General features: G+C 39.2%; 1 protein-coding gene across 1 annotated transcript in view; it reads right to left on the reverse strand.

The window, feature by feature from the left end:
• The window catches only part of tnfaip8l3 (tumor necrosis factor, alpha-induced protein 8-like 3), a 37997-nt gene extending 19688 nt beyond the window's left edge, over positions 1-18309 (reverse strand). The window contains exon 1 of the mRNA XM_041788652.1: positions 17977-18309. Within this exon, the coding sequence (XP_041644586.1) occupies positions 17977-18022 (46 nt within the window). The 5' untranslated portion in view covers positions 18023-18309. The remainder of the gene's footprint in view (positions 1-17976) is intronic.
• Positions 18310-23938: the final 5629 nt, after the last annotated feature.

A 23938-nucleotide genomic window follows, 5' to 3' on the forward strand; every position in this document is an offset into this window, starting at 1 on the left:
CTACAGCTAAAGGATATTCTCTGCATGGGCAGAATTCACAGCAAAATGCTGCAAAAGCAAAGGTTGAATCAGCATTTCTGACAGCTGCATAATGGATGAAAGTAACTCAGGGGAAGTAGGGGCTAGTAGGGCTGTTTCTTATTAATAGTAGATTGATGCGTGTTAATGTTAGTGTAATAAAGAGGTCTGATGTACGGCCTGTTTGAACCTGTAAGTGTGTTTATCCTTAGACCGTTCTAAGTGTCTCTGCTGTGACTAACAGTCCACAGGGAGGCACTTAGGAGGCTCTCTGAGTCAGGAGAGACACAGTAACAGATTGAGTTTGGCCTCCGCTCAGCTTTATTTAATGCTCCGTGCCTCATCTCCTTCTTTGTCTCTCCTCCGTCTCTTAGTTTTAATGGATGTGTCCCTGTAGAGCCGATCCAGAGAGACAAGGGAAACTGAAGCAGTGGCAGGAAACGTCTGATTGATTTATGTTTCACTGCTTGATCTCCTGTCAGAAGTAACAAGAGGGTGGACAAGTAGCAGAGAGAGATGTCAGTGATTTGACCTCCACCTTTAGCCCCGCCCTTGACTTTCATTACAGTCCCTCCTCGTTATGAAGCCCAGAGGATGACAAGTGGTATACAGGACATCCTGTTAAGATGCACCGTGGTCTGTAGGGCTCTGTGAGATCCCTGCCCTTTGACCTCTCCTCTGCTGTAAAGCTAATGTGTTCACCAGCTGTGGTCTGCTGATGTCTGCTATTGTTCAGCTGATGAGGAGCCAGGCCACAGTTAGCTGGTTAGGCGGGCATGGGAACTAGCTGGAGGCTGTCTCCCCTCTCTGTGTCCCTCCTCTGGGAGCTTCTCTGGAAAACTACTCCGCCACAATCATTTGCAAACAAATCCTGTCAGGTTGATGGTGGTTAGGGCAAAAATATGCAATTTCTTTATAAATAAATCACAGATTCGATAGACTTGCACTTGTACAACACAACACAGATTCAAACTACATTCAGGTTTGCCATTTACACAGAAACCTATAAACTCCCTGACTGTTGTTTCAGGCCCTGTTTGCATTTTGCATTACTGATCTGTTTTGAGCTTTGAAGTGGCTGCACTTTAGTTTGTGCATCCGTATTATGTATTAACGACACATCGTCAGTGATGCTCACTTGCACGCCTCTTATGCAAACAACAGTCAATACATCATTTCTGTGGCTCTCTTACCATGGCTTGCTATCCCTGATGCTGTGTGTAGTGAAGCTGCTGGCAATTTAAAAGTACTGGGAAAATCAGGCTTGAGCTAACAGCTTAGTGCGCCTCTTTAACAGCTTTTCTCCCTCATGCTGTCATACACATCCCTTTAAAGGACGCTGTAGCAGGAGAAGTATATTCCCAACGCTTCAGCCTCCTCATTCAGCAAGTTAAGATTTCTACAGAGACATCGACAGTCTCTGTAAGGATCAACGCATCTTCACCAAAGTCCAGACCAGTGATCTAGACATCACCAAATGACACTTCACAGTTCGCTGCCACCGTTGCCCACCCCATTATCCAGTCCATACAGGTACTGAAGAGTGTAGGGGCTAAGGCTCACCCCAGAATCAACTGGGAAGAAGTCAGAGGTGGAGCCACCACACTTCACAGCACTCCCTGTACCAGAATATAGGGCAGACATCAACTGGACAAGCTAACGTGGGATCTCGTGAAGCTCCAGAATCCTCCAGAGCAGGGGTGTCAAACTCATATTGAGTCTGGTGCCAGATTTGCTCCGATGAGAAGTCCTGAGGGCCGGACTATTTAGGCCAGGATTGTGAAAGTCAATCATGATTTTGAATTTAGGCCTTAGAGGTCAACTCTTAAACATAAACTGTCAACCTCATTTTCACCATTAGTAAAATATAAAAAATATAAATAACACTGATAATAAATCATTCTGAGGTAAACAAAAATAAAAATGATAAGTTTAAAGGCTCAAAGTCTGACATAAAGTCAAATTTATTAGTTCAAAAGGTCAAAACATGGAATTTAAAGGCAAAATAATGTTTTTAAAGGCAAATAAATGAGATAGAAAGTCAGAATCCCAAGTTTAAAATTCAAAAATATGACTTAGAATTTTTGAATTGTGACTCTTGAAGGTCAAAACATGAAAAAAATCAAAATCATAAGTTTAAGTTGGAATTTTCCCACCTTCCTGACTTTTGATCTAACTTCTTTTACTCTTTACTTTTTTTCAGATTTTTATCATTTAACAGGGATAATTTAAATCATCAAGGTTAAGTTCACACATTTACTGGAGGAAATCTGCAGACTTCATAATGGTGGGCCAGTTATAATAGAAGGATTGTATGAACTTGTGGGCCGGATACAACTGTTCCACGAGCCGGATTTGGCCCCCGGGCCTTGAGTTTGACACCTGTGAGAAATGTTCATCCCTGCTGACATCACTTAGTAACTTAAAATCTATTATCTGCTGATTCTGATACCATGCCAGTATTAGCTTTCATCCTTATAATGAATGTCTTATGTTGGAATGGATGACAGAAACATTTTAATGGATTCTCATTCTACATGGCTCGTTCCTTCCTGGTTTTTATGTAAATTTATGCAAAAAACTTTTCTTCGGGTTACTTCCTCAAAAAGTCATTTTTATTCATAAAACAGCAGCACCCTATCTCTTCAGGTTGGTTATAAATGTATGCGTCCATGTTTGTGTTTGAGCAGACTTTAATGATAAATAGTCAGACTGAGGCCTGATAGAAAACAGAGCAGGATAAAATATCAGGGCTTTCTTTGCTTTAGTTTATCTGGCCTGAAACTCAGTAAAAGAGTTTCTCTAACATTTTCCATCCCAAATAAATCTTTAAACTATAAAATAAAGCTAGGAGCTATAAAATAGGCTATTTGGTGAGATAGAAAGAGAAAGGTGAGCTGAGATGGCCATATGTGCATTTCCATTTCACACCATTCAGTCAAGATTTATTGAAGTAAGCAAGAACACTGAGGAAAGAAAGAAGAATATGGTTGGAAAATGCCTTAAAATTGAAAAGATACAAAGAAAGGAAAATGATGCATAGTCAGAGCTATACTGAAAGTCTACAGATGTGTCACTCTCTAAAAGAAGCTCCGATGAGTGACAGAAAGAGGGGCAGAGGAGGTGTGGGTGTTAAAGAAGAGTGGTGAAATAATGTGTCCGCATTCTGATTGTGCTGCTCCTGTCAAAGTCTCTTTACATCAGACGCAGACCCACACAGCATGGAAAGCATCATCCCACCATCACTGCCTTTAATATCATCTGCAGCTGTAAACTGAAACCTGCTGCAGCTCGTGTCTTTGACTATCATCAATCTTTTTCATCGTATCTGTCCCTCCTCTTTCTATTTCTCACCAGATACACAACACTGAGCCAAACGTGAGTGGCAAGGAAGCAAGTGTTTTCCGGCCCGGGGTGAGTTGCTCCTCTCACAGACCTCGGCCAAGTCTCAGCACGCCATGGCATCGTTTACAAAGAGGCTCAAACATGCACGCACACACACAAAAACACTCCTTCATACACGTGCGCATTCGTGTGGGCCTCGCCAGCTTTCCCCATAACTTTGGCCTCCTGGTTTGTTTACAAGCTCACCCGGTTTACGTTCAAGTGAGGCACCAAGAAGTTATGAATGACTAGGAGCACGGTCCATTAATGTCCTTAGGGAACAAACCTCCTGCCTGAGCTTTCCTCTTTACCTCTGGCATCTATAAGTCAGTGGGTTTGCTCATGAGGGGAACAAGCTCCTCTGAGGGATCACACAATCCAAGAAGCGGATGGTTAGTTTATGCTCCTTTAACAAAGATGACATGATGATTCAGTTAAGTATCTATTACTAGGACTCCCATGAGACTTTGAGGCTGGCTAAAGGAACATGGAAGGAACCATATAACCACATAATGTTTCAGAAAGTCTTAATTTTAGGGTTAGGATCTCCTAGAGCATGTTGGGTTCTTGTGATAATGGTTGAAGCTTTAAATGTTTGATTTGCAATGAAGACCCTGTTGTGTACGTTGTAATGATTAATGATAATTGCGACACCAGTTGATGACTTCAGCACTGCAGAAGAGGAGCAGCTCATTGATGTCACCTCAGATTCAACAATCTCATGTAAAGCCTTGGCCACACTTTCTCCTTTTGCAACATCATATCTTTGTCAGACAGGCTTTCTGATGTTGCTTCAATTAAGACAAAAAAAAAAAATCAAAGCTGGACATTTAAAATGAACAAAGCATTTCAAAGTATTTTATAAATCTTATAGATGTTCATTAAGTTTTTATTTTCAGGGAGCTGTGAATCGTCAGAGTCAAACTTTTAAAACTCAAATTTTTCAGGTTTTAACAGGGATTACCCAACCAAAATCATTATTCTGCTTTTAAACTCATTAAAATACTTATGAATTCAAAATTTGAACCCTAGAATAGTATTGGTGGGCATCCTAATATTTTTTTTAACTTTCTATGTCTATGGTTAAAAAGAAACATCCAGTAAGTGTTTGCATATTAAGATCATATTGGAAAATTAATACATATAGAGTCTAATGAGTGCATGTTAAAAAACTATTTAAATACAAAATATTTATTTTACAAGATATGGTGAGATTGTCTTTAAATTCTGACCTCTTTTAGAGACATGACTGGCTTAGAATAAGGTTTAAGTAATGGTGGTACACCAGTTTGATCTTATCACACCAACAGGACACTTATAACAATCACAAATAAACAAAAAAGGAGTAATTTTTAGCAGTGATGAAACCAACGATTAAAAAACAACTCATGCATGCCATGTAGGTTTAATAAAACTGTTAAAAAATGGCTAGAATCACATATATTTCAATATTTATGCCACTTTAATTTATAATTCTGCCAGAACACATCACAAATAACAGATGTCTAAATTAATTCAAAAACCAGTAGAACATGGGTGTCAAACTGAAGGTCCGGGGACCAAATCTGGCCCGTGGTACAGTTATACCTGGCCCCCAGGGTCATATCATATTTTTATTATAAATGGCCCACCGGTATGAGGTCTGCAGATTTCCTCTGCTATAAAAATGTAAATTTAACCTCAGTGATTTAAAATATCCTTCTTAAGTCATTTAAACTAAAGAGTAAAAATTTATCTGATAACAAAATCAGGAATGTGGGGGAAAAATGTATCTGCGTTTTCATTTCATACTTTCAATATTGCATCTCAGAGTTATAACTTTAACCTATGATTATGAATTTCCTATTTGAACCTTCATAATTTTAACTTTTATCACACATTTTGACCTTTTGGATTCACAATTTTAAATTTTGACTCATGTTTTGACCTTTTTAACTAAATATTTCAAATTCCATCTCATGTTTTGACCTTCCAATTCCTAACTTTGACTTTTAATCTCATATTTTTACCTGTTACACTCAAAATCTATGATTTGAACTCATATTTTGACCTTGTAAACTCATGATTTTGTCTTTGTATCTCATATATTTACCTATAAAAACATTACTTTGACTTTTAATAGTGTGTGTATTACCTTTTGAACTCATTCATTTAATTTTTTAAACTCAGAGTTTAATTTTAAATGTATCATTATGACTTTTTTGCCCATAATTTATCACTGGTGAAAATGAGTTAAATGTTGACCCTGTTAGGTCCTCAGGTTAGACCTAAATTCAGAATCCAGCCCCTGTGATTGAGTTTGACACCCCTGCACTAGAGTATAATAAAACTGTATATAAGGTTACAAAAAATAAAGTTATAAAATTTACCAAAAACCACAGCTACTTTGATATTCATACCTTTAAAGTTTCTACAAATTAGTAAAATTTACCACAGGATCATTTTTTAATTTTTTACAAACCTGTGACAACATCTAACTATTCTGTACAGTATTATTACCTTACATTATAATCAATTATTTGTCAAGAAAATACCCTTGGTTGCAAGAGGAATTGGCCATATGTCTTAATATAGACATTTACATCCCTAAAGGGGTGTTTGTCCAAATATTGTTCCAAATTATTTTTACATTAAATTTGAATTGTTAGTAATCCCACACAACAAAACCTATCATGATATTCACCCAAATTATTCACCTTTATAATGTGTAAGTTTCATAACATCGTCATGCTTAGTTATGATTTTAGGGCCATTTATTTGGGACAAAAAGAGATGTAAAACTGATTTTCATGAGTTCTGGAGGATATGGGAAGTTTAAAACGCTGTAGGCTGCTGCTGATTGGTCAGATGCTGTGATGTCACAGTGATACTGACTGAGGTCCACTGATTTTTTTTTTCTTTTTTTGGAGTTTGTTTAATCAGAAAATTCAACCCTGGTCTGTTGTACTCTCAAGCCTTTCATTTTTGACTGTTTACTGTGCATAAAGCCGTATTCATTTGTGTCAGTTCAGGTGTCAAAGTCTTAAATTTGGTTTTTAAAAGCATGTAGGAGCCCTGTAGAAACATGCTCTATTAAAGTGTCACCATATTATCCAAGACATGATTCTGTGGTAATCAACATTTAGCATCTTGTAGTCGACAGCTACAGTTCCCAGAGTATCTGCAGCAAGTGTTCATATGACAAGTATCATGTTTCGCTCAAATTATACATAATGAGGTATATCAATTAAAGTTGCTAGCTTAGTAGCAGATGTTATATCTTTTCAAGAAGCCAGCTGACATGAACCCACAGTGAGTAAATAACAGGGAGTTATAAATGTTTGAGGTGCGATGGTTAGCCAGGAAAAGGGGCGGGGTTTAAACTCTTAACTACTGTCTAAATTAAACGCTTTATCTGCTTCGATTGAAGTGATAAAGTTGGATAACTGATCTTTGGTCTTGAAGGCCCCTCACTGTTCACGACACGCTTCAGTGTAAGCCAGAGTGCTGCTGCTCTCTTCGCTGCCAACCCACCACCGGCTAATGACCAGGAAATAACTGTGGTTCCCTCACATAAACACGCACACACATTTGTAGATTTGCTTCTGACTTTTAGAGTCTACATTCCTGCTCTTAGCCTAATCCCTCCATGAGTTAATTTAAATCCCAACCTTTAAGAATAACAGAGAGGTTTCCTTTCTCTGTTGTTATTATTACAGATGAGACATTTAAACCCTCAGATGTATTGCAGCTTTTTCTTCTTCTGTTTTACCGTTTTATACCTCAGAGAAGCAAATAGCTTTTAAAGCCCCTTACTTTGCTGCTACATTAGTTGTGATATATTATCCTGAAGGTGGGTATTGTGCATTTTCTTACCTCAACCTTGATAATGCTTTAATCAGCACTGTTCAGCTCAGTTGGGTCTGAGTTAAGTGTGAAATGCTTCGTGTGTAATTGCCTCCCACTCACCCTCATTTGCTGTAGCCTTTTGCAGCCATAATAGGCAAGTGGAAGAGGAAAAGTCTCCATTTAACTTCATATAATCTAAGGTTATATTAGGAGAAAGTTGGCGAGACTGCAGCGGCCTCCACAAATACATCAGACTTGGACAAAGTTGAAACAGGAAACCAGACTTAAGAAAACTGATAACTTTCCTTAAAATAAAGCAGCATACAAGCGCCTGTGTCACAGCGGCGTGACGTTTTCACAGTCATAGTTACCTGTGCACGCTTGGTGCTCCACTGACGCCACTTTAGCCTTCTCTTTACAAACTGCCCTCCCTCAGACAGCCCTCTCCTCTCACTCCAGGCGCCACCAGTGACTGTTTGCTCTGCTCTGACTGGCCCTCCAGAGAAACCACAACCTCCCCCTCCTCCTCCTCCTGCGTGTGTGTCTATGAGGCCTCGTCAAAATGCCTCTGCGGTCTGATTCCATGTTTCAGTAATGGCTCAGCCGTGGGGAAACAATTCCCTTTCCAAATGTCCCACAAACACTATGAAATGCCACAGTATTATTGTGTTAGCACATGCATGAGCATACAAAGGAATACACACTCCCAGCGATCAGAGAGCTGGGGCTTCAGTTTTAAAGGAAAAAAAAAACTCTCTCCTGAGTCGTCTTTTCCACTTACAGCTTCACTCCTGACTTTTTTTTACGTTACAGTTTTCCAGAACCAGCTCCTGGTGTCTGTGTGGATGGCTGGTGTGCATTTTCCATCTGCGGGCCAGATTAAAGGCGGAGGAGGAAAAAAAAATATTCAGGGATGCATGTGTCAGGAGAGCACAAGAGCAAGAGAAGTGCGGGCATTTTTTCAGCATGTGTGTGCATCTGTGGATGGGAGTGTTACACTCTGCCTGTCTCTCATGTGTAAAGCATGTGGTCGGTCTGCCAACATAGCAATCATGAGGCAGAAGCTCTCCTCTGATTGCCGGGTGCTCCTGGTTTGGCCTCACTCAGCAGCCATTTTTATCAAACATCTTTGAAGTGTTTGTGGAAGTGAGGACTAGTGGCGATTAACGCGGCCAATCGTGCTGAAGTGTTTGTTAGTGTGAATACAGAAAATGATGACCTGGCTGGAGATCAAATTCCAGTTTTGTCATCAAACATCTGCAGTTTTTTTTGTTTATAATTGAATCAAGGCAGCGGCCTTCATGCCCTCATGAATCTCACAGCTGTTATTACAACAGCTTCTCTCTTTAACAGGTCTGCTTTCCATAGAAAGTCTGAAAGACGGACGGCTAGGAATAGCTCTGCAGATGGTAAACTGGGTTTTGGTTTACAGCGATTCTCATCACCATGATGAATCAGCCAAAAGTAGACTTTGAGGGAAATATTGACCAACATGTGTGACTAATAAATAAGCTAAAATAATCCATCCAATGCTAATATCTAATCTTTGTTATGCACCTATTGTGTAATATGTGTCCTTCATAACAGGTGTGTTGTTTTGACAGCCAGCCTTCCTTTGACTCATAATTCGGTTCGGCCGTCTCTGTCCACCACAGGAAGGAAAAGGCAGGGCTGCAGGGTGAATCACTTTGAAAGTATTATTATAGTGAGTGGTGTTCTCACTGCATGACTGGACAATTATGGGAAAAATGTTGGACTCTGTTTGTGTTTCCTTTGTGTGATTTCTGAAGGGTATTTTGTAGATTTCTTCGATGTCTTAGATGTGTGGCTTTCAGGTGCTCTTGCGGTCTTCAAAGGAACTCAAAATTGTAAAGTTGTGTCTTGAAGTCATGTACAGGAAAGGTCTGCATGGCATTAGTGATTGTACTGGAACACTGTTGCTTGCATGGATCCCAAAGGATTGATTGTTCTCATTTATTTTATTGGGTTTAAACACCATGCAGAGGAAAAGAATATAAAACATCAAAGATGACAATCCAGAGCTATTTTCACACATAACCCACCCAGAAAATTTACTGACATAGGCTGGCCACACACTACATGATTTCCAAATCTTAAATGATTTTAAATTGATTTATTTGATTGCACTTTATTTAAGTGTCTTGCACAAAAAGGGCCCAACCCTCACTGGTTTGCAAGACACCAGAAATACAATTGCAGCATTCTAAAAAATTTATTACAAGCAATTACAAAGTATGAGCTTTTCCCAGTTCAGTAATAAACAATACACGCTGTCTCCTGATAAAACTGTCTCCCAGGCTTTGCAGAGAAAACTTCCAAAAAAGAAAAAGGTTCCCCTTCTGATGCAAGTTTTTCATAATTGTAAAGACGTGGTAGATCACAGACGTAAGGACAATTTGAAATGATTTTTCTAGATGACTCAGCCAGACTGTCAGATTACTGAAGACAACACACCTGCCTACCTGTCAACGACCTCACAGTGAAGATTCCCAACACACGAGATTTCACAGAATCTCGCGTGATCAAATGTGACTTTAGAATAAAAATAAACATAGATGACTATCAATATATCTTCTGATGGCTGTACTGGCATGTGTTACAGTTGCAGCAAAAATCATAAAACAAGGAATGAAACCCTGGCTGGAATGACAGTGAAGTTGTGCTTATGTTTGTGAGCTGTGAAAGTAGCTAACTTCCAGCTGGTGGTGCTACCTGGTCTGCTTTTTGGTACCTGATTATCCACTTGAGGGCATTTTTTTCATTTATCAGATTATATTCAGAATTTTTTTTAGTAATTTATTGATCATATTGATTAGATAGCGGTATCATAAAATTATGTACCAAATATGATACAACAGGATTTATTAGTGTTAAATTGCTCAGATACACTATTTGGACTAAAGTATTTGGTTACACCTGTTGATTAATGAATTTAGGTGTTGCCACAGGTGTTTAAAATCAAGCACCTAGCCATGAAGTCTCCATCTCCAAACATTTGTGATACTGAAGTCGTTGTGAGTTGTTCTTGAGAGCTCAGTGACTTCAGCTCTGTTACTGTGATGGATGCCACCTTTGCAGTTTCACAGTTTGTGAAATTTCATTCCTGCTGAATACTCCAAAGTCAACTGTAATAATGTTAGAGAGTGGAAGCGTCACAAAGTGGAAAACCACGTAAATCACAGAGTGGACTCAATGACTGCTAAGGCGCATGGTGCAATAAAGTCGCCGACGCTCTGCTGATTCCATAGCTGAAGAGCTCTAAACTTCCAGTGGCATTAATGTAAGCGCAAAAACTGTGCAGCAAGAGCTTCATGGAATAGGTGTCTATTGCCGAGCAGCTAAATGCAAGCCTCACATCACCAAGTCCAATAGCAAGTGTTGGATGGAGTAGTGTAAAGCGCACTGACACTGGACTATGGAGCAGTGGAGTGATAAATCCCACTTCTCTGTTTGGCAGTCAAATGGACGAGTCTAGGTTCGATAAATGCTAAGAGAACATTGCCTACCTGAGGCTAGGTCCCTTATCTCTGGTGAAGGGCAGCTTCAATGCTGAAGTATTAAGAAACATTTTGGATAATGCTACTCTTCAAACTTAGTGGCAACAGTTTGGGGAAAGCCCTTTTCTATTTCAACACAACTGTTACAGTACTGTTGATGCAATGGTCAGGCAGCCAAATACTTTTGTCTATGTAGTGTATGTTTGGTACGTTTAATATTCTACAAATTATCACTGGTTTTATGAAAGTACTGAATACCAATAAAGCTCTCATAATCCCATAATAGATCAAAGCTCTTTCTACTCAGGATGATAACAAAGTTAGCCATCCATCTCTGCATTTTCAGTCGCCTAGCAACAATATTCTCGTGATTAAAACCATTTCAACACAATCCATCATACATTTTCATGACTCTCCATGTTAAAAGCTCAACCCCACGAGTTTGACTTGAAGGCAGCGTAGCCTGAGGCTGAATAGGCCAAGGTCAGGAAGGATCTCTGGGTTTTTTCAGATGGAGATGTGGGAAGAGTAGAAGTGAAGAACAATACAACATAGAAAGTTGGTGTAGCAGCGAGGGATACTAAGGCACGAACTGAAGATCATTAATTTATAATAGAGTTTCTAAGGGTGGTTTAAAGGGCTCTCATTAAAACTCTGACAACCACAAAAGACTCAAGGGCAGAAGAGAAAGATAAGAGGTCAGAGCCACCAGAGACAAAACACCTCAGTATTTACACTGCTCAAGTTTAGTGCCAGAGAGTAAATTAAAAGCACGTATCAATCATTCATCCCTTATCCACAAATCCAGAGATGTCATGTTTGTGTACAGAAACCCTCTCAAAATACACCTGTTTTCAAAATACTTAAGCACAGGTTTAGTTAAGAAAGCTGACCTTATAAAAAAAGCCATACCTGTTTTTTTTCCTGACAGCAGAGCCAGCTGCAGCACAGACACACAACACCATGCATTTTTAGTCTGACTCAGGCTCTGGCAAATATCATTCTGTTTTTCTCTTCACATCACCCTTACTTTCCAAAATGTTTGACATAGTTTTAGGTAAAAAAAAAAAAAAAAAAAAAAATCAAAGCTTGAAGAGTTAATTCCTCTTACAGTACAAAGGCTTGCCTGCTGTGCTTCACTAAGAGCTTTACCATCTTTAGTAAAAGGAAAAGTCTTTCCAGGATTCACCTCAGGCCCCGTCCCTGGAAAACATTGTGCATCCCTTCACATCAAAGTGAAACTTATGAAGCCAGATCAGTGAGGTGCACTGACCGTATCTTCTTATGTAAGGCCAAAGTGAGTTCAACGGACCCAGGATATCTCTCTGTTATCTGGCTGCACTCACCATAACAAAAGTGACTGCACCGAGCGGTCATATGACGTTTGTTTTCAGCTCTGTAGGTCAGCTCTGTAGGCAATCAAAACATGAACAAATGGCAGCTGTGCAGCATAAACTTTGGCCAAACAAATCAGACCTCCAAGGATTTCACAGACTTTATTTTAAACATGCACTCCAACCATTCAACTGGCATGTTTAGTGGTAGAAATAACTGTCAAATGACAACTTTTATCAGGATAGTGATGTTTTTATTTAATAATATTACATCTGATTACTTTGAGTCAACTAAAGTCAAGAAACACCCAGTAAACAGTCAGAATCACACTGTTTATATAAGACAGGATCACAGTTGGTAACTGGTGTGAATGTGGCTAATGTTAGCAGTACTAGCACTGCTGGCTAAGGATCCTTTTAGCAGATTAGCATCCACATTCTTGAGCTGAATGTCATCACTGAATGCTTTTTTTACACCAGTATAACCTGACACAGCCAACATATGCCTTTCATTTCCATTTCCTTGATCAAAATAGTGCCAAACTGTGTTATTTCTATGAGATGCTATCGCTGCTATCAGCTCTCTGTTTACATTGGATTAGAGAGTGTTTGGCAGGAAGGCAGCAGCCATTGATAAAATGTTTAATAATTACTTTAACAGACCAGTAAATCTGTTGCTAACTACTGAGGGATCTGACTTTGACAGTTTGAACATATCCCACTTTTGGACTGCACCGTGCTGCACCCATGTCGCCTCTGCTTTAGGCCATGTTCTCACGACAACGTTCTGCTTCATTTTCCATCTTGATTTTCAATGAGTTCCACATGCAGACAGACAGCAACTTTTTGAAAACAATCACCATTCACACAAGACCGCAGGAAAAACCAAAGCATAGATATCAGGCCAGTAGTTGGCAGTGTGATTTTTCGAATTGAACCAAAACAGAGCTGAACCCTGCTCATGCATGGCAATTGACTGCAACTATAGTGCACATGTGCATTTTCACAGAGATGCATTTTGCCTGTCTACACGAGACAGAGATAGGGGTGTCTTGAAAACTGTTCACTCAGGAACTCGTTTCCAAGTTGTTCCATTTTCAGGCACCCAAAATGCTGTTCTTGTGTAGACGGACAAAATGAACCAAAAGGTTTGTGTTTTCACCTGAAAATATTGTCGTGTAAACGGGGCTTTAATGTGAAACAAAAGGAACTGGCTCACATGAATTTAGAGTACATTTTTGTGTGGTAAATTTGCGATTGGTGATTGATCAAATTGGACACAACAGCATGGATGCGCAAAATTTGCAATGATTGGTTGAATTAGCGCAAACAGTTGTAGGTTTGACATTGCAACCTCCAGGCTGTTCATTATAAAAGAGAAGTATGACAAAACTTAGCAATGGGATCTGGATTCCATTTGAGCATATTTTTTTGTTTTGTTTATGTGATTGACAGAAAAGGTCAATGGGGTTGTACTGACTACTCAAAGTGCAGGTCACAGCTACCCATTCATGCCCATTCACTCCATACACTCAAACATCCATTCATTGATGGCAGAGCTTGCTTTGAAGAAATAGCTTTCAGTATTAATACCATTCAAACGCATCTATACACATTTACACACCACCGACTGTTTGGAGCCGATTCCAAGGACACACCGACAGATTGCAAGACAGCCAACTCTACCCACTGACCCACAGTCCATGATCTCTACTCAACATGCTCTACTGCAGCCACACCATACTTTTAGGACTGGTGGTGTATGTGCTTGATGGTGTAAGATTATTCTTTAATATCAGAGGTGTTGCGCTGCCACTGAACAGATTTCATTTGGCCTTCAAAGTGTTTAAGGTCATCGGGGTATTTTAGAAAATAATTACACGAGATTTTAATTTTTCTGTGCATCATTAATGCACTTGAAAAAAAAAATTAATATGCAGAATATATTAAAATGACAAGTGACAGTTCAATGCATTGAGAAAGTAGCTTGAAAGTAATTTTTGTCTTTGTTTATCTCATTAAATTTTCCATTTATTTCTGCACCAGAGTTCAAAAACATAAATGATGGTATAATAAATGATAATGAAAGTAAAATATTCTTTCTTTCATTGAATTATTAGTAATCACAACGGTTCTTCTGGTAACCAAAGTTGTCCATCCCTGAACTAAATTTATCAATCCATCCGTTACGTATACCGCTCCTGATCAGGGTCACTGGAGGGTCTGTGGCTGATCCCAGCTGTCATCGGGTGAGAGGTAAGAAAAGGGTCACCAGTCAATCAAAGGGATGGCAGACATTCACACTTACTCAAACCTACAAGCAATTTTAGAACCATCAATTAACCCTAAAAGCACGTCTTTGGACTGTGGGGGGAAGCAGTATGCAAACTCAAGCCCTGTCTGACAGAGGATTTGAACCAGGAACTTTCTTGCTGTGAGGTGACAGTTCTTACCAAAGCACCACTGTGCAGCTCCATCTAATTAATTTCCTTCACTGAGTAGTTGTCATGGTGTATCATAGTCAGTCTTTATTCATAATGCTTCTACTTCAGTGGCATCAAAAGACCTAAGGGAAAATAATATTTCTATTAAAATATTTTTTCAAAATTCTGAGTGATCACAGTAAGTGCAACTAGCTTTAATGCTTTTATATTTCTAACTTTTGTGATTTTAATAAAAAATCAAAGATCATTCTGGTCTCTGAACTTTTTCCCTTCAACTGCTTCATGATCCACCATCCAACCAGGGAAATGAAAGGTCTGTATACACAATATTATGATATCTATTGATCTTTTATCACTGCTTCAACATAGGCATACATTTTTCAGCAGTTAGTTTAGATGTTAACTACCATCCAGTTCTGGAAAAACAAGATTTTAACCTGTATTTTTCACAGAGTAGGTAGAGGTCTAAACCTAGAGGTATCTGCCTTAAATCAGCAGATGATACAGATATCTCATCTTCTGCTGAGGGTGTGTTTAAAGCTTTCTGGCTCTTCTATTAAGGTTCCTCTCCCTTTGCAAACAGACTAAAAGACAGACAGACAATAGGCCAGATGGACAGACAGATGGTTAGAGTTCATTGGAGCATCATTAACATATTAGGCTCTACAACTTCAAATAGACAGGAACACAGCCACACCATCACAAACATTGGGTCATTGCCAAATAGGGCAACAAAAGACAAAAAAATGCCAGGTCCATTGGCAGAAACCTGTTTTCATATACAAACATTTACTATAGATGTACAATAGATGTGGGACCAAATATCTATGTGGTGATGCACTGCTCACACATCGCTCATGGCATATAGCTGGTGTCAAATATTGATATTTCAGTTCAGACGCCTCCTTTTCCAGACCACTGCTGTGAGACAGGGCTGACAGGGTGGAAACACATGCTTAAACTTTAAACAAAATTGGATTAAACTTCCAGTTAGCTTTATGGTAAGCATTAAGATACCAAAAGTCAAAAACATGGCCTGAAAACTGATAAAAACATTTAATGAAGATGACTTAACAGTCTGTTACAGATAAAAAAAACCTCCTAGATGAAAACACTCTAATGTAGCTAACATAACTAAGGCTAAAGCTAATGAAACTATATAGGCTACGTAAGCTAGGTAGCTTAACTGAAGACAAAAACTTTTTGGCAGTTTTGCAAATCTCATAAACCCATATTTTGTTCACGTAAAATAGCTACATAGCTAACGTAGCTAAAGCTGACAAAGCTATGTTAGCTAAATTAGCTTACACCATATTTACTAAAGCTAATTTAGCTACATAATTTAGTTACAGGACTAACTTATGTGACATTAGAATTAGCTACGTTCCTTTAAAGCTCACATTGCTAAGGCTAACATAGCTTCATTGGCTTACATAGTACTGTTAGCTGCATAGCTAACTGAGCTAAAGTAAGCTACTGCTTGTGCAACTTCTTAAATGGGTTTATACATAATTTCATCTTGGATTTCACCTCTGACCCTTTCTCTGTTTACTTTATGAAATGTTTCTTGGTCTATAATGTTTGCAATATGGTTATTTCATGAATGTATCTGCCAGACTTTATATATAAATACATTTTAATTTTTTAAATAAAGTACGGTGTACTGACAGATTACTTCCGTCCTGACAGATGTGGCGTCCCACAGTAGTGGTCTGCAAGAGGCAAGTCTGAGATGTGTGGTCTGAAGCTAAACTTTCACAAAGTCATCTACAGCTTGTGTTATTCAACAATTCCCTTATTTCTTTTTTAATCAGTTTCTTTTTCTGTGGTTAAGTTCATGTCATAATCTCTGAGCTACACACAGTTTATTATACTCTTTCAAAACAAAAGCAGCAGGTCCAAACAGGAAGTCAGTTTCCCCTAGTTTAACAGTACAAATGAGACAAAAATAGTTTTGAATGCAGTCTCAAGAGTTTAAAAATGTGACAAAATAGGAAAATGTTTAAATTTACTGAATTTTTTAGGTTCATTGCCATTGAAAAATGTCTTTGTTTGACAGCCCTTATATTTTAACACATGGTACTGCTTTGTATCATACATTGTACCCCATCATATTGTATGGTAATGTATCACATAAATTACATCATATTGTATTGTGTCATAAATTTTTGTATTATATCACATTCTATCCAATCATTTTGTTTCGTATTGTATCATACTGTTTATTGTGTCACACTACCGTATGGCATCGCAAATTCTATTGTCACATTTTATCATATCACATTGTGTTACATCACACCACACTATTCCATTGTTTTGTATGGCACTGTATTATTTATCATGTATTGAATCACATGGTATTGCAGCACATCATGTTGAATTGAATCAAACTATATTGTGTCACACCATATCACATTATATCCAATATTAAATATATATCAATATATAAGGTATATTCTATAAATGTGCTGAAGGGGAAATATAAGTAGGGTAACCTACAGTACAAATCTGAATCTTTATAAAAAGTTAAAAAGCAGAACTCTGAACACTTGTTGACATACAGCAGAGTTCTTCTTTACAGGCTGCATGGAGCTATGAAAACCCTCCTAGAGACACATTTGATTCATGATCTTTGAACTCAAATTCATCTCTAGAGGGCTGTTTCATCTTCTGGCTCACATTTTTCCACAGGATCACAGTTCAATAAATCGCCCACATGAGAGAAACGCATGAAAAAAAAAAATCTAGAGAGAGATGCTGAACTTTAGAAGGGTGAGTGTTTCTGCGTGAGACCAACTGTTCACCCCCGTCATCGCAATAAATCTCTGCCCTGTACTCTGACACCATAAAACATCTCTAGCAGAATTTATGTCTAAAACAAAGCCACATAACTTCAGCTTAAGTGAATCCAAACAGTTTCATGCTCATGCCTGATGCAACACAGAGAGGAAAAGGAGCGTTTGTGGAGGCTGTTTTGTTCCCTGTGTGGTGATGCTGGATGTGTTGATGAACAAACTGGCAGCACGTGCCGGAGCTTGTCTGTTCCTGGTGGTGACTGAGCCGGCTTTCATCCACGCACACAGCGAGGCTCTAGCAGTCACCAGCATGAGAGTATGTGCTTCAGAGATCACACATGCTTGACTCATCTCAGGAGTGAGCAGCTGCACTGATAGATACAGGATGAACTGATGTTCAAAGTTGAAAATCAGTTGCTTTTTCTTGGCTGCATTAGAGAAACTGATGATCAGTGCAGTGTGAGAAAACTGGAAGGCTATTTCTATTTTGAGTCATTAAAAGTGCTGAAAATGTGCTGAAAAGGGGAAGAAGGAACTCGCTCACCCTCTTGGGAAACCAAAAAAACCCCACTGTACAATGTGTTTGTGGATTTTCTTTACATGTGTTATCCCAAAATGGTATTTAAATCTTAGTTATGGTCTTTTTGAGTCTTACCTGGAGAGAGGTCTCCGTCACTCTGCTCTCCAGAGTCTGAATCCATCTTCCCCTGCAGGACACTCAGAGGCTGAAGACGCTCTCTCTGATTCCTCTTTCTTCTTCTCTCTCCAGGGAGTCTTCTGATTTCTTCACTCAAAGAAAAAAAAATGTATATGCAACCTCTTATTTTTGTTCTTCCTCCTGGTGGCTGAGCTAAACTTCCCCTCCCAGCCTGGATCTCTGCAGCTGTGAGAGGAATGTTACTAGGCTGATTTGCTGAGCTGTCCTCCTTTTCCTTCAGCTCTCTTCTCTTCTCCTGACTCTTTCAGTTTGCCTCTTTCCTTCTCTCGTCTACTTTCCCTCCCCTTGCTCACTTTTTCGGCCCGTCCCCCTCTCGGTTTCTCCCTCCCTTGTCCCTTCCACTCGGTCCCTCCTCCACCTCCTCCTCTCATTCGGCGCTGTCACACTCAGCCTCTTCACGCTCTCTCCACTCAAACTCTTTCTCTACCTCTTTCTGTATGCTGTAAGTGCCGTCTCTTCCTCTCTCTCTCTGTCTCTCTTCCTCCCTCCCTCCCTCTCTCTGTCTCTGGGTAAGAGAGCTGCCTGTGTTTTAACAGAGCAGTGGGAGAGTCTCATTCATGGCAACTTGAAATTCATCTCCAGCAGTAAAAATCCCATGACCCCTTGTTACTGGCTGTTATAAAATCAGTCATTTACTATCTGTGCTGGTCACAGGATGTCAGCTAGGTTAACGTTTGTTCTTTTTTATAAGGATCTGAAATGTTTTGGGTCATTCTAATGTGTGAGCAGATTAGTTTAAAAGCCACTTCAGCAGGAAAATGCAAACCATTAACTCACACAAACAATTTGTACTGATATTTATTCCAGACTGTGGTTGTCTTACTCACCACTGTCATCTTCAAATCGAAGGCAATGTGACTTTTTAAGGATTTGTACAGGACCTCTTGATTACTGCTAAGATTAAGATCACAATTACTTGGATGTTTGCATTCATTTACGATTATTACAGCGAATTTTCTTCCATTCTTCTTTGTAAATCCTCTCAAGCTCACTCAGGTTGGATGGCGACCATAGGTGGACAGCTATTTTCATGTCTCTCCAGAGGTGTTTGACAGAGTTCAAGTCAGGGCTCTGGCTGTTCCACTCTCAGACATTCAGAGTTGTCCCTAAGCCACTCCTGTGTTGTCTTGGCTGTGTGCTTAGAGTCATTGTCATGTCAGCTTTCCCTCCCTAAACCCTCAGTTCACATACACTACACATACTCTAATTTCTGCAATTCTTAATCAATTCAAAATGTCGGAGAAGTGATACTTTTGGACATATTTTATCACATCCTGAGGGCATTTTCAACATCAACACTGCTGGTATTTTCCCACATGTGCTGTCTCAGCTGCAGGAGGATTTGTAGCTCTGTGCTGTGCTGTTAGCATTAGCAGCGCTAGCTCTCAGTGTCTGCAATGTCTATGTCAGAGCCAGGGTAGTTCAGCGTTTTGGGCACTTAACACCCTGGGCAGAAAAAAACGCCCTTAACGTCACTGGTTTTTGTTGCCGAGCTTAAAGTGCTCTTGGTTGAAAACCATTTAACTTTTGGAACAGGACTGCGCTCTTTGGGGTCACTTCTCCCTCACTGGCCAATCAAAATCAAGAAGGGGTGGGACTTCTGACAAGAGAAGAGAATCTGATCTGACTCCTTCTTTGTCTTTCTTCATGGGTAATTTTCAGGTCTGCAGCTGCTGCCTATGTCAGGACAGGTGTTCTTTGCAGGGTCTGCATGTTTTCTGTGTGATATTTCCTTGAAATACATAAATACAGGGAACATAGAGCTATTTGAAACAATGCTGCAGATTCTACTAAAGAAAGTGAGATTCATTTTTTGTAACATCAACAATAAGCACTGATGAGAAGCACTCTGGAATTGAGGTCTTGAGAGCTGCTAGTGCAAAAAAAAGCCGCCATGGACACGCAGCCTTACTGCGTCTGATATACAGTGCCGTGAAAAAGTATTTGCCTCCTTTCTGATTCCTGAGTTTTTTGCATATTTATCACACTTAATTGTTTCAGATCATCAAACCATTTTTGTATTTCACAAAGACAGCCTAAATAAATAGAAAATGCAGTGTTTGAATGGTTTTCTTTATTTTTTAAGGGGGGGGATCCAAACCTATCTGGCCCTATATGAAAAAGTAATTGCCCCCCTTGTTAAATTATGAGTTAACTGTGATTAACCACAGTTCTTGGAACCATTTTGAACCGTCTTGGTTTTTTTTGTATTTACTTGGGTTGTCTTTGTGAAATATAAAAATTGGTTTGATGATCCGAAACATTTAAATGTGATAAATATGCAAAAAAATCTGGAATAGAAAAGGGGGCAGATACTTTTTTGCGGCACTGTACTTGCCTACTACCTACACTGTCTATAGACCTGTGAGTCACTCAACCTGTCCCATGTGGACAATATAAAAGTGTTAACACTCACTGTGGATTCTACAATTTTACAGCCACAGGTGGATGCCAATCAAGGTGCAGAAACAGCTCATCAAAGATCAAGTGAAAGGGACAGAACCTGAGCTAAATTTAAAGAATTGTTGCAAGGGTCTGAATACTTAATTTCTAAAAGTTCTGTTTTCACTTTGTTATGATGGGATACTGAATGTAGATTGATGAGAGAAAAAATGAATTTAATTGATTGTAGCATATGGCTACGGCATTACAAAACTGCAAATGTGAAAGGGGGTCTGACTTTCTAAATGCACTGTATGTGTACCAGTTAGTATGCAAACAAATTTGTGTTTGAATTATCAGATGCATTTGTTGTTGCAAAGGTTCTTCCAGTTATTTTGCATGTTTCCAGTTCTGAGTCTTCTTAACCAAAGTGTTTCCATATGACTGAGGCGGTTAATGTGTTTTGTAAACAAAGTTCCCTTTTGTTATCTTCTTTAGGCCTATCACTTTTCAAACTAACTCAAGTACATGGTGGTGGGAGGAGGCCCAGAGCACACTCTGTACTGTAAAGTAAGGGGGTGCTCTCCATTTACCAAAATGGACAAAATCTACAAACAAAAAGTGAACAACACAACATGCAGTGCTGTAATTGATTAATCACAGTCATCTTGTTTTCATGATTGAAGCCAAATTGTCCCTCACATCGAAACTGGATTAACTGGAGCTCAGGCACCTATAAAAAGAGTAATTGCTGACCACAAATTTTGTTTGAAGTGTTGGGAATCAGCCATGTAGTGGATTTCATGAACAAAGACTCGGCCTACATGGCAGGTTTGAAACCTGAGTTATAGCAACTATGGAGGCGAATCTTAGAGTAAAGAAAAAAAAAACCTGAGACTCATCATCCCAGGATCCTTTGCAGCACCTACAGAGAAGACATCCTCCTCTCTGATAGGATGAGACCCAAAGACACTCTGCAGAGGGTCCATAGGCAATGAAAGCCCCTCTGACCCCTTCTCATATGTCATTCCACAGCCATTCAAGCCGCAGACCAGCTGCTTCCACTGTTGCCTTGTTTTCCCAGCTTAAGTTTAAAGTTTGGCACAGTCAGCCATTGACTTTTCTCCCTTCCTCCCTCGTAATCCAGACAGCAGTGCTGCAGAAAGCCCATCCGTATATGATGTGGGCCCTGCTCTTTTCCCGAAGCTGATTCTTGACACCACACCACTTTTTACTTGCTGAAACTGTGGAATAGACTTTAATGGACTGACCTCTATTCACTCCTGGATCCAGCTGATCACCACACTCTAATTGTTGATCACAAATAAAAGCCTTTAAACTGGGCAGAACTAGCTTTAGAAGTTTTTTTTTTTTTTTTTAATGTACATTCATCAAAAGTCGCATCTGCTGTCTTATTGTCTCTGCTTTTGTGTTGTTGATTTGCTTTGCTGTGTCTATATGCATCCAGCACAGTGACTTCATTTACATGAAAATTACTGATTTGCTGTTCATTTTGACATGATTCCATGATTTAATTGCTTCTTCCATAGGTTAATATATCATGAAGTACAAAGTGTAATGTCTGCTATAAAGAATCTTTGGTTTCATGTAAAATGTCTTGGCTTTTTACCTTAAAAGTCAACTTTTGCTTGTCAGTGGCACCGTTGTAGCTTTGTGACCTGCTGACCTCTCAATGACCTTTTTCTTGTGCTGTAGGATGAGACGTAAAGTTTATATAGTGATGATTTACGATGGGATGTCTGGTCATTGTGTTGTGTCATGAAGTTGACTCCACAAGCTTTAAGTTTTTTAAAGTGAAATGAAACATTTAAGAGTAGTGGTGGACTTACCTTAAATCTCTGTGTCTGCAGGGAGATGCAGGGAGGCACAATAAAGCATGTGATTATCTGGGATTAAAAAAATGCACCAAGTATTGACCTTAATTAATTGCAATTAATGCATTAAAGCTGGAGTATGCAACATTCGATGAGAGCTGTGTAGAATGAACTCTACTCCCCCTCCCTTCCTGTTCTTCTCCGTGTTTGAGCTCCGTAGCTCTGCCCCTTTTCTCAGATACCTCCTTGCAGATGTGCATGTCTGCCGAATCGAACACTGATGGTGGCAAAGCTCTTGTGGTGTGATTTTGCTCCGCTTTTCCACTGAAATCAATGGCCGTGTAACAGGCAAGAACACACTTCATCTCAGCATGAACACATTTTACATAGGACCTAACATCGCTGGTAACTCCGCCATTGTATCAACTTCTCACTGAGCTGAGAGCTGGAAGTGCACCTACTACAGCAGCCAATAGGAACCCTCCATCTGACCTGAGCCATGATTGGCTGCGAGTGCTAGCCTCCTCATTGGCTGGAGCATCGTCCATTGCTGGTTTTACTCAAGGAGGCGTTGCAGAAGTGTGTTATTCCATTAGATGGCTTTAATAACAAGACCCTGACGGGTTGTGTGTTTTTGTGGGCATACGATACTAAAAATAAATCGCTTACTACAGCTCTAATGCTGACTACCCTTTTGCAAACAGTGTGTCAGTGTTGGGGTAAATTGTCAGACTTTATTGTGAAACTCTGTGGTTGTGCAACTCTGGTGTTCATTAAACCTTTAAATTATAAATTAAAGCTTCATGGGAACTGATGTAATTTTCAGACAGGTGAGGATTACACTTTAAAGTGTACCTTATTAATTTTTTTTTATTTTGATTTTTTTGGGTTATACCTTGGATGGTACAGGATAAACAAATATAAGCTTCAGCCCACTATTTTTGGTTGCGATAGACAAGTTTTGATATCATAATAGACTTTTTTCTTAGCACTTACTGTGAAACGTTCCTCGATTTAAATAACAAATAAAAAAAATCTTCTTTTTCTTATTCTGAACCTGACTTTTGAAGGAAGATACATTTCCACCTTTCCACTTTCAAAGTCACATAAATCTGCTTTCTTCCTAATTCTGATGTTCAGTTTGAACTTTAGCATCCTGTCCCAACCGTGTCTATATGCCTTAATGTGTTAACTGCTTCCATGTGATTGACTGGTCATATATTTGTGTTAATAAGCAGCGTTTTGGGTTTTTTTCACGGTGGGTTTTATTTTGTTGTTGTTGAAACTGTTGCTGCTCTCAATGGGACATTGGCTGGCTATATAATCAGATTGTCTTTCTTTAGACAGAAATATTTTCTTCTTATCTAATTCAGTTGTTTTTCTTGTTTTTGATGGATTTCAAAAATAGTCAAGCATGTGATATTTCACAGTGGGTCCACAAAGCAGTCTTTTCAAAGTTAGGATAATTGAATTCACTATTAATTATTGTCAGTGTGTCCTTCAGCTGCAAAGTCTAAAAAAGAAAGCTTCATTCTTTACAATATAACACAACGGAACAAATACTTTATATAACCTGGAGACATTATTCCCAAATAATATATGAACTATGAAGTACAACAGAACATCATCTTCTAGTCATTGCTGATATGAGCTCTTAACATTATGCCACCAATGTATGAATT

The sequence above is a fragment of the Cheilinus undulatus genome, linkage group 1 (assembly GCF_018320785.1).
Source record: "Cheilinus undulatus linkage group 1, ASM1832078v1, whole genome shotgun sequence".
Taxonomy (NCBI): Eukaryota; Metazoa; Chordata; class Actinopteri; order Labriformes; family Labridae; genus Cheilinus; species Cheilinus undulatus.